The sequence below is a fragment of the Canis aureus genome, chromosome 18 (genome assembly GCF_053574225.1).
Source record: "Canis aureus isolate CA01 chromosome 18, VMU_Caureus_v.1.0, whole genome shotgun sequence".
In the NCBI taxonomy this organism is placed as follows: Eukaryota; Metazoa; Chordata; class Mammalia; order Carnivora; family Canidae; genus Canis; species Canis aureus.
In genome coordinates, this window is record NC_135628.1 from 34742836 (window position 1) to 34754948 (window position 12113).

Consider the following 12113-nt stretch of genomic DNA (forward strand, 5'->3'; position numbering starts at 1 on the left):
TTTCATCATAGACAGTCTAAAAACTACCAAATATGAGCCATATAGTGTCTGAAAATGAGCCAGAGCTGCTCCAGGTCATCTCAAATATGTTCTCTTTGGTTATACAAGATAATATTGCTTTGTATGCTTATGGTGAACTACAAGGTTTGATACTGAATTACTACTGGAGAAAGATATGATAATGATACCTATTTTTATTTAACTGTCTTCTTTAACACGTTATAAAGATTTCTGGTCAAATATAAATGATTATAGTATTTCCATTATTAGTAATTCCATTTGATATTTCTTCTACAGGATAATAAAATATTTGAGGGGTTCCATTTCAAGTTTATTTAGAGCATAAAATAAGAAATTCAAAGACACCAGAATATCAAACTTTAATGTTGAATTTAGGTCATTAGGCAGTTAGGCAACTTTATCAATAGATTGAATTTTTCCATGTAAAAGAGTAAAATTTACAATTAAAGATGGATTTTCCTTTCCTGATTATTATTATTATTTACAGCAAAAAGCCAAAGAAACCCCAAAGAAGGCAAAACAACCGACTGAAACCTTTAACCCTAGCCTACGATGGAGATGCAGACATGTAAAATAGAACTTAACCCTGGCAACAACCAATTTCAGTTTTCTGACTTTGCAGTAGACATCCAGCAGCCACAAAGCTCTTCACACTGTGTGAATTAAAATGCACTGTAACTTTTTAAAAGAGCATCAATGAAAAGAGTGAAAATCACAGTGCCATTGGAGAAATCAAGACAGTACCACTTACATTAAAAAAAAAGAAAGAAAAGAAAAAGAAAATCAGCCCTGAGAATTCTAGATTTAGTTGAATACATGCTGCATTCTGAGAGTTTTTGTGATCTTTTCTGAAATCTACCAACTGACAGTTCCCTTTCATCACTACAATATGGTTGTGGGATTGGTCAGTTAGGAGACCTGATGAAAGCCTCTGTTGGCAGTGTTAACCCATAGTAACATTTTAGCATGAAGAATTTATACCAAGATCTCTACAATACTATAGTCAAGCATAACAACATGTATACTCAATTGAATGATACACATTACTATGTCAGACTATGTACTTGTCAATAAACAGTTTTAATGGTGAATGAGAAATAAGCTCTAAAGTGAACAGAAAACCATTGAATAAATTCAGCATTTGGGTGGTTGATGATAGCTCTCATTAACCTGTATTTCAGAGGCAAAGACTCTTTTATAAGACTTAATTTTTGTTTTTCTCCGAAGTACGAATGCTGGACATGTACTAGTATCTTAGAAAAAAAAAAAAAGTCCTCAAGTTCTGTATTTTAGAGTGGTTATTGTCTGGAAAACTAATTTGCTTGTGTTAATACGTTTCTACTTTCCCTAATTTTCAAACTGGTTGCCTGCATCTCTTTTGCTATATGGAAGGCACATTTTTGCACTATATTAGTGCAGCATGATAGGCACTTAACCAGTATCGCCATAGAAACTGCCTCTTTTCATACGGGATGAAGACATCTGTGCTAAGAGTGTCATGGAGACATTTGCAAGTTCTTGTATCCAGAAGAGAATAAAGTTCAGTTTGGATGAGGACAGGATGGAATTAGCTATTGCATCTGCTGAATACACTCTTCCTCATTGCTGCAGCCATTGTGAAATCGACATGACAGTGATTTAAATGTTCAAATCCCGAACTCATTGACCCTGCAAAAGATGAATCCCTCTAGTTGGTTTTTAATGTACTTTGAAGGCAGTTTATGACTAGATTTTTATATTTGTTATCTTTGTTAAAAAAAGAAAAGAAAAGAAAAAAAGGAGCCGGTTGTCTTTTTAATTTTGAGCAGATGGAAAAAATAATGTCTTGATAATGTTTGTAACTAGAACTCAAAATTGTGTGATTTCTCTTTTTCCCTGATTTGTTTTCCAGGTTCGCATCAAATGTATCCATAGTTTTGTCTTTCTCACTAGTAAAATTTGAAGCAGTCTTTGTAGTATTTCAAAAACTAAAATTTTCAGAAAAGAATAGTTTGCCCAGGGCTTCATTAAATATCTAGACCAAAGGTGGCAAACTTTTTCTGTGAAGGACCAGATAGTAGATATTTTCAGCCAGGTCTATGTTGCACCTTCTCAACTCTGTCATCATGAGGATGCAGGTGTAGACGATACACAGTGCATAAGAGAATGAGCGTGGCTGTTTTCCAATAAGCCTTTCTTTGTGACATGTTGTGGTTTGTGAACCACTGGTTTAGAAGTTTTTTCAGTGCTTACCTCTCTATATTGTGTCACCTTTTGTTTTCACTCATTTACCCTTAGAATGCCATCAGTGTTTAATTTCAAAGGTGAAAAAAAGTCATTAAACTTTATCACTGTTTTCAAAGTAACTGCATTTTTCACACATGTAACCCTGGGAATGGCACAGTGAAATGCTATTTCATTTGGCAGACTTCTTTTGTATGAAAAGAAAATGCAAAAGGTGCCATTGCAAAGCAACTCCATTTTTCAGGCAACATTTATTGCAACAACCTTTGGTAGAGGGGAGGACATTAGGTTTTCAGGTCTATTAAAAATAATGTAATAAGCTATTTTATCTTAAACATAGCTGTGTTACTATAAAAGTGGTTTAGACTAGCAGGTGTTTTACCTTCAAGTAGAGTTTGAACTCCCCCTGCTGTCCACTAGAGTACATGCAAAGATTACAAAAGACCTCAGATTAGGATGTCGCCCCTAAAATGAACAGATTTTTAACTATTTTAATAAGAATTAAATGTGGAAATCACTAATTCCTTAACACTCACTGTATTAGGCAAAGCAATCATTTCAAAGCAAACAGATGTTTACAGACATGAGAATTTTACTTTAAACCAAGGATTTAAACAAAACAAAGCATAAAAACAAATTCCATTGCATCGGTCTTATTGAAGAGGAAGACAAAAATAATACCGTTGCTCTAAAACTGTGATTGCCAGTGTATGCACTCAGGGGTCTTCCATATAATCCTCAAGTTGATCTCTTTGAATAAAATGAACTCCATTTGTCCAAAATGGCTGAGAAAGAATCTACTGCGGTTACTTGAAGAATTTAGCTAACAGCCTTGCATGCATGCAACATCTAATAACTTGAAATTACTGAATAAAATATTGTTATTGTCACTACAAAAGCTATACGTATGATACTGTAAAATGTCATTAATTCAGAAAGCAGATCAGTATCACGCAGCCCATACTGTAAGAATTAATGAATTGATCAAAATTTTATGAAAATATATTATTTTATTCATAAATTAATCACATTTTACAACACTGCTTATATGAAAGGAAACTAGGTTCAAGGTGACCTAAAACTAGAAAACATATTGGAAATTCACTGTTAGGATAGATACTGGGTGGCCTCTTATTAAAAAGATGGAAGGAAGGACAGATAGCCAGCTGCCTATTTTGGACAAATGAAGGTTACTGTATTCATGTTTAGAACATGAAAATGGCCTTATTTTTGTTCCTGGCATGAGTCAATAATTAGTTTAGTATGTTACTGGAATTTCATCAAAACCTTATTCCTCCTGTTCATTCTGACAATTCAGGAGGGGAATAGAGTAGTAACTGGTCTGTTAACACTTTTGCCTTATCAAAATGGCCTGTGAGCCCCAAAAGATCTAGAACTACTGCTCTATAAATACAAAGGTCTGCTTGGTTTTGAGGAAAAAAAGAAAAGAAAAATGACGTTATATACTATTTTGTTGGACTGTTTCAATATAAACTACATAGAATTGGCACAACTGATCTCTCTTGAAAGGGGTTGATTTGCTTATTATCAGTACCTAATCTAAAATATGGACCATAATTCTTATTTGAAAGACTTTTTCAGGACACTGCAGTGTAGCTTAAAGTTAATTTGAAAAGGAGTACATAAAAGCATGTTCTTAATTACTTATAACAAAGCACAAATTACTCAAAACAAGACAAATATTTCTTGCATTATCACATGTAAGACACTCTGCTAGGCACTGTAAAACAATGAGTCATGGCTTTTGTATACCTATGTATCTTAGATACTCAAAAGAAGGAAAAATATTTCATGAATGAGGACAGCACTTACATCACCCTTGACTCTGGATTTGTTTCCAGTGCAGCATTTTTCCTTATGTAATGTCCATGTCTCAGGCCATGCTTTACGCTTTTGCTGTAATTCTCCTCCACCCTCAGGGAGGTGGCAATGTTCATGTGGCTGAACCAGAACCCTGTTACATTCCTGGACACTTCAAGATAAAGTCACTTATGCAGAACTTCTTACAGGAATTAACACCTCTCAGTTTTGTTTTGTTTTGTTTAATTTGTTTATCTCCTCCAAATCCCTATGTTCCTATACCTATACCTATGTTCCTTTATGATGATTATCTCTGGTCTCTCTCTACTCTGCTTAACTAATCTTGTCTACTTTTCTCAGAACTACCTTCTACTAAACATACTCACAATTTTTAAGTAAGGAGGAAAAAAAAAAGAAGGTGGTGAAGGTCTATATTCCCTACCTAATAGAGTCAAAGTGTCACTAAGAGTGTGAACATCTTGATTTAAACAAAATGTACTGGTCAAAGACATGAGTCAAAAGGTAAGAAAAGATGTAGAAGACTTGCCCCCCCCCCTCAAAAAAAAAGACTTTTTTTCTGTAAATATGTCAGTTTTTGTACTCATTTAGTATGACCCAGTACTCTCCTACCTCTACCTCGCCTCCGTGTCTATGACCCAACCTGCAAGACAGTAAGGCACTCCAGTACCTTAGAGAAAGGAGAGCCCATTCCTGGGCTTAGAGTTTGAATAGATTCACAAGAATTGTGTCTCCAAATGATCGGAGATCTGTTTGTAAAATTATTACCAAATTCAAATGTGTTTCATGTTCTATTTTCCCACTAAGACTGAAGGTGTTTGAAAGAAGCACTATCAGAACAAATCTATGAAGAGCCTTGTCAAAAAATGAGTTTTCCTGGGTCTAGTTTAGATATGAGAACAAAACACCTGCCTGTCCCATCTGGTCCTATACTCAGGTGGTTGTGACAGCAGAAGAGGATTTGGGGGTCTGAAAGTGGAGTGCGGGCCCAGCAAACATGACTCTTTATAAAGAGGATGTATTGCAGGGTGATTACGGTAATTCTATATCTAGCAGGAACGCTGAAAATGGTTATGTCTGTGTTATTAAGTGAGTAAAACAAATACTGAGTGGATAGAGTTAACTTTGTAGTTTTAGGTTTTCATGCTTCTACCAAGCCAGATCTTAAAAATGGGCAGTATATGAAGACTTTTAGTTTGTGGCAGTCCTGTTTTCAGCGATCAAAATCTCTAGTCTATTTAGATTATAACTATCTTGTTGTTTTGTAGATGCTTTTTTTTTTTTTTTAAGCAGTAGTTTCTAGATCTTCTAGATCATCTACTTTGAACCCTTCAACGGAGTTTTCACAACTATTTTTCAGCAATCTATTTGTGTTTATTTTTAAAAAGTAAACATTAAGATCCCCTTTCTGGTACTTTTTCCTGCCTCTTTGTAGCACAGAGATTTGAAGAGATCAGTATCGGTCATTGTAAAATATAACTTTATTAAATTTGCAATATGTCTTTATATAAATTATAATCCCCTAAATGTTTTTTTGTTAATTTAATTACCTGAATATTTATTTTGTTTAAGGAGGCATTTGTCTAAGAAGTTTTTGTTATTACTTTGTAAATTGTGTAATGTAATTTATTTTAAATTATGTACATTTCTTTTTTAACGCACAAAATGTCTATGTACAATTAACTACAGATTTGAAAATAATGTCACTAAGCTTTATTCAGTTAATACAGATGGCATGTGAAGATGTAATATGCTTTTTTACATTTTCATATGGGTTATTTGTAAATAACTATGTTGCTGACAAACATGGAAATCATTTTCATTCTACTCCTGTGTACTTTTTTTGGTTTGCACATTTGCTGTTCATACATGGGTTAAAAAAAAATATTTCCGTGAATATCCAAACCCTTTTACCACTGCATTGCCTATTCCTGAGGCTTTTTTTTTTTTTTTTAACAACTCCAATTGAGAAAGTTCGAGAGATACAAATCTTAACTTTAAAAGTCTGCTGAGGCCACCATATTAATCATTATGGATAAATGACCTCTTGATTTCCAGTCAATTAAAAGAGAGCAGCCGCAGAGAATAGTGAGACACTCGAGAACAGAGCAGCTCTTCCTGCACCTCAGTCAGAAGGTAGGCCTCTCCCTATGCCTACCAATGAAAGGCCAAACCAAAAAAACAAGGTAGGAGCTCACACATTAACAAATTAAGATTCCCTCCATTCCCCAAATTGAGACGCACACATTCATAAAATCAGAAGAGGTGCACAAATTAGATAAATTATTGCCAGTGTAGCTTGGAGTTAAAACATTTTCTAAAATAGCTGTGTGCCGAAATATATCTAAGTAGGGAACCCTTTAAACACTTAGCACATGATCCCCTAAAATACACAGCTAGCCACAAGTGCTAGATGAAAAAATGATTTGCAGTCTTCTTATATTCCATAATGTTCATTACAACTGAATCTGGATGAAAAAAAAAAGTTTGACTCTATCACCCAAATTATTCCTTATAGATATTGCAGATACTCATAGTCAAATTACTAACTTCACTTTTTATTTTGCAACTCCAATTTATGTCCTGACAACACAAAGAGAAACCTGACCAGTCTACATTCTTTATTTGCTTCTTCTGAGTACCTAGTGATCTCTGCCATTGAACTCTGAACATATTTTAAAGAAAAGCCAACACACACTTAATTGTAGAGTTCTCAGTGTCAATTAGTCTCAAAAGATAGTAGATAAATACAAAATGTTTAAATGCAGTCATGCTCTCTAGTATTGCAGGGGTTTGGGGTTTTTGTTTTATTTATTTATTTTTTAGATGACTTCTCCTTCCCTCTCCACCTTACTCCAAGCATCTCCCTGCCAAGGAAGCTCAATTGAACAATCTGATGTATGTCCTAACATATTTTTCTTCTTGATCACATAATCTTATAAACATGATGGGGACAGGAAGCAGGGAGAGAAAAAGAGAAAAACGGGCTGAAATTGGTAGGCACAACAGAAAATAATTTCCTTTTTTGTGAGTGGTACTGTTTTCAAACAAGTATAATGGCCTTTGCCTCCCTCCCAAACTTCATCAACACCTAAGGCAAATCCTACAGCTTTTTGGTCACAATTTGAGTTATGTAAAGTCCCAGTTCCATAGAAAAACACTAAACACTCCACCAAAAAATCTATCAGAAATAATAAATGAATTCAATAAGTTGCAGGATACAAAATATACAAATCAGTTGTGTTTCTATACACAAAATAGCAGAAAGAGAAATTAAGAAAATAATTCCATTTATAATTTCCCCACAAATAATGCCTAAAAATAAACCAAGGAAGCTATCTACATTCTGAAAACCATAAAACATTGATAAAAGAAATTGAAGAGAACACAAATAGATATTCAACGCTCACAGTTGGAAGAATATTGATAAAATGTCCACACTTCTTAAAGCAATCTACAAATTGAATCTCTATCAAAACACCAAAAGCATTTTCCAGAGAACTAAAACAAATAATTCTAAAATTTGTATGGAACCACAAATGACACCAAATAGACCAAATAATCCTGAAAAGGAACAAAGTTGGAGGCATCACATTCCCAGATTTCAAGATCTACTATAAAGCCGTAGTAATCAAAATAGGCAACCTGGCACAAAAACAGATATGTGGATCAATGAAACAGAATATCCCAAAAATAAACCCACACATATATGACTACTCACAACAAAGGAGGCAAGAAGATACTTGGGCAAAAGACAGTACCTTCAATATATGTAGTAGGGAAAACTGGACAGCTACATGCAAAACAATGAAACTGGACTACTTCCTTATACCATACACAAAAATAAAATAGATTAAAGACCTAGATGTGAGATCTGAAACCCTGGAACTCCTAAAACATAGCCAATAGTTTCCTTGCATTGGCCTTAGTAACATTTTTCTAAATAGGTCTCCTTAGGCAAGGGAAATAAAAGCACAATTAAACTATTGAGATTATGTCAAAACAAAAAGCTTTTGCACAGAGAGGGAAATTATCAACAACATGACAACCTATTGAATGGATAAAGATATATGCAAATATTGTATTCAATAAGAGATTAATATTGAAAATACATAAATAATTTACACAACTCAACTGAATAATAATCTGATTTAAATGGACAGAGGACCTGAATGGACATTTTTCCAAAGAGGATATACAATGGCCAAAACATGAAAAGATGCTCAACACAACTAATCATCAGGAAAATGCAAATCAAAACCACAATGAGATACCACCTTATGCCTGTAAGAATGGCTAGACTCAAAAAATAACAAGTGTTGGGGAGGAGGGGAGAAAAAGGATCCTTCATACTCTGTTGGCAAGAATGTAATTGGTACAGCCATTATGGTAAACAGTACAGAGATTCTTCAAAAATTAAAAATAGAAATGCCATACAATCCAATAATTCCACTACTGGGTATTTACTCAGAGAAAAAGGAAACACTAATTCAAAAAGATAGGTACACCCTTATTGCAGCATTATTTACAATAGCAATCCATCCAGTACCAGGTGTGGTAAACATATACAATGGAATATTACTCAGCTATAAAAAAGAATGAGGTCTTGCCATTTACAACAATAGGGATGGGCCTAGAGGGTATTATGCTAGTTGAACTAAGAGAAAGACAAATACCATAGGATATCACTTATATGTGAAATCTAAATAAAGAAATAAATAAATAAAAATAAAAAATAAACAAACAAATTAGAAATATACCAATAAATACAGAGAACAAATTGGTGGTTCCCAGAGCAGGGAAGGGAGGCGAGATGAACAAAATGGATGAAGGGGTGTAGCAAGTATATGCTTCCAGTTATGGAATAAATAAGTCACAGGGATAAAAGGTACAGTATAAGGAATACAGTCAATGGGACTGTAATGGTGTTGTATGGGGACAGATGGGAGCTATACTTGTGGTGAGCACAGCATGATGTACAGAGTTGTCAAATCACCATCTCATACACCTGAAACTAATGTAACCTTGTGTGTCAACTATATGCTTAAAAAAAAGTCCCAATCAGGCTAAAATAAACCATCAATCTCTTTCATTGTTTCCCTTTTCTTGACTACTAGCAAATTTGATCAACTTTTCATCTTTTCACATTGGATTCAGTCCTCTACTACATATTATTTTTAAATGGCAATTCTGATGATGCCATGGGGTTGTTAATTTTAGGCCATCAACAATTTTAACTTTTCTTCAGTAAAGAAAAGAGAACTTTCTGGATTTTATTCCTCCACAGTTTATTTTTTCTTATTATCTCAGGCAGCGGTGCTTTTACAATGGGCTTGGCCACCTCACTGCCCCTAACCCTCTGCTAAATCCTGAGCATGCTCACCTCACTCTCAGGCTAACCCTCAAGGATACAGTCAGCTGAAGGTGCTGAAGGTAGATCCTAATCTTCCACTAAAACCACACTTTCCTCAAAGCTGTGACCTTTCTATTACTTCTACTTGGGATGCTCTTTCCTTCAATATAGGCTGGGCTGCTTCCTCACTTTGCACAGGTGTCTGCTTACAGCCACCTCCTCTAGGAAGTCTTCTTGACTCTCCTTGTCATTTCTCTGTTCTTCTGCCCTTTTTAGGTTTTGGGTTTTTTTGGTTGGTTGTTTTTTGGTTTTGGTTTTGTTTTTTTAAGATTTTATTTGTGAGAAAGAAAGCATGAGCAGGGGGAGGAGCAGAGGGAGAGGGAGAAGCAGACATTCTGCAGAACAGGGAGCCCAACTCTATTCCAGGGCCCTAGGATCAAGACCTGAGTCAAAGGCAGACACTTAACTGACTGAGCAGCCCAGGAGCCCCTAGTTTGTTTTTTTGTTTTAGCAGCACTTGATACTCTCTTTTTAGTTTGTAGGGGTTTGTTTGTTTGTTTGTTTTTAATGCTTTTTCACACATGAGAGAGGCCAGGTTGTTACTGATTTTGTACCTTGCCTGGAATGAAGCCCAACACATAGTAAGACTAATGAATTATTGTTGGATGAATAAATTAACAACAACAACAAAAAGAATTGGTGAACTTCAAGGTCTATGGGCAAAGAGTGGTTAAGATTCAACAATAGATCAATGACAAGGAGGCCAGTAGAATTAAGAAATCAACTAATTCATCTCAAGCTCAAACTTGTCAGGCTTCCATCATAAATACATTTCATTTTCCTTTCACTTGCCAGGAATAGGTTAACCTAAACTCTTTAGAAGGCACAATGTTGTGATGTGGACAGAATCGTAACAGAGCAGTGAAAGAAAAGAAAAACAGTAGTGACTGAGCCTCTCATCACAGAGGAGTGATAGCTGAGAATAAGCCAGTTATAAGAGGGAGCTGGAAATACTGGAAGATGAGGAAGGGAAGCTAATTAAGAGCAATTGCAAATTTCTAGAAAGCCTTTGTTCTAGACTACAAAAGCAGCTTGGCTATCATGTTTAGTCTTAAACGACATTAATTTATGATATCAAGAACAACCAAATGAAATGCAAGTAAGAAGTAAACCAGAAAGAACCGTATAATGTTACAATTCCGAGTGCTTCCCAAATCCCCATAACTCACTTTGGAACAATAGTAGGGAACTTTTAGCAACCAAGTAAATACAATGATAGATCATTTAAAATTCCTTACAGCATGTAACATTTTGATTTCTTAGAAAATTAAAATGTATTTCAAAATTGGTGTCAACCAGTAAGTCTAGAAAGTAACATGGAGGAGAATGTGAACACCTTCTGGGAAGGGATAGGCCAGTGCCCCAGGCTTTCATAAACACTGTGATTGTAGTGAAAACCCTGTCAAACCATGTCCCCAGTGACCCTCCAGCTGCTAGTCTGACAGCTGATATATAATCATACCCTTCCAAAATTTATCTTTATAAAAGGTTCACTCATTTATAATATTTGTCTGCTGGGGGATTTTGTTGTTATCACTTTTTACTGTCTTTACCAAAGGCTACTGGCACTGTCTTTTGATGGCACTACCTTGCTGCCTATGGGGAAAATGATTTACAAAAATAAATCAAGAAAAAGTATCCTGGCTGTAGAAGAAGTCATAGTGTACAGAATTTTGACCTGTTATTTGTATAAAAGACACTTAGAACTTGTAAGAATTAATTTTTGTATGCTCATTCTAACATCTACATATAAGAATCCACAGGAAAAATCAAATTAAGATATCTCCTATAATGAAGTAAAAAATAACAAACTGAGGCCGTGCCTGGTAGTAATGATATAATGCATGTTTTTAAAAGGATTACGGCAATGTTTGTTCAGTGATTTAAGAAACTCAAGAGGACTTTGATATAATTCCCTTCAGAATTACAACCATATTTGCTTTCAAAAATCAGCAGTTCCTGGCCAGAAACATTTAAATGTAATTATGGATCCATAATCAAAGCGGACATCACAATAAATTGATACATTATCTTACCTTCGACTACATTGCCACTCATTGGCACAGTCCTTTGGACATGTAAGTATTAAGAGCAGTTCCTATCACTGATAATGATCAGATCCTGCATATTTTACAGGTTGTTTAAAAAGGAAATGAAGGAAGGACCAAAAACCTCAGTTGAAAATTCTGTATCACTTTCTGGTTGGATAATAGCACACAGTGCCAGAACAGAGAAGGAAATACAGTAACTTTTGAACTTATGAAAAAGATTCTCACATTCATAGTCAAAGAAATGTCATTTAAAACAGTGACCCAGTATATGAAGAAAATAAAGTTTCGCAATATACAATCTTATCAAATATAAGGCAAAAAAATATATTTTTAATCCTAGTGAGGAAAATGTTGATTCAAGTCAATGAAGGGCAATGTGAACACTATCTTTTTAGTTAAAAAATAAAAATCATTTGACCTAGTATCTCTATTCTAGAAGCTGATCCTAAAGTTTAGAGAGAGAGACAAAGAGGTTAGAGACAGAGCATGTGTGGTGCACATATGCAAAGATAGATAATGGAAATAAAGCATACGTACAATGATATAAGGACATTTATCACATTTGT

The 12113-nt window shown here is 34.8% G+C and overlaps 1 protein-coding gene across 1 annotated transcript in view; it reads left to right on the plus strand.

Annotated features, from left to right (window-relative positions):
- The window catches only part of THSD7A (thrombospondin type 1 domain containing 7A), a 428088-nt gene extending 418913 nt beyond the window's left edge, over window positions 1-9175 (plus strand). Inside the window, exon 28 of the mRNA XM_077856743.1 lies at window positions 509-9175. Coding sequence (XP_077712869.1) covers window positions 509-593 — 85 coding nt within the window. The 3' untranslated portion in view covers window positions 594-9175. The remainder of the gene's footprint in view (window positions 1-508) is intronic.
- Window positions 9176-12113: the final 2938 nt, after the last annotated feature.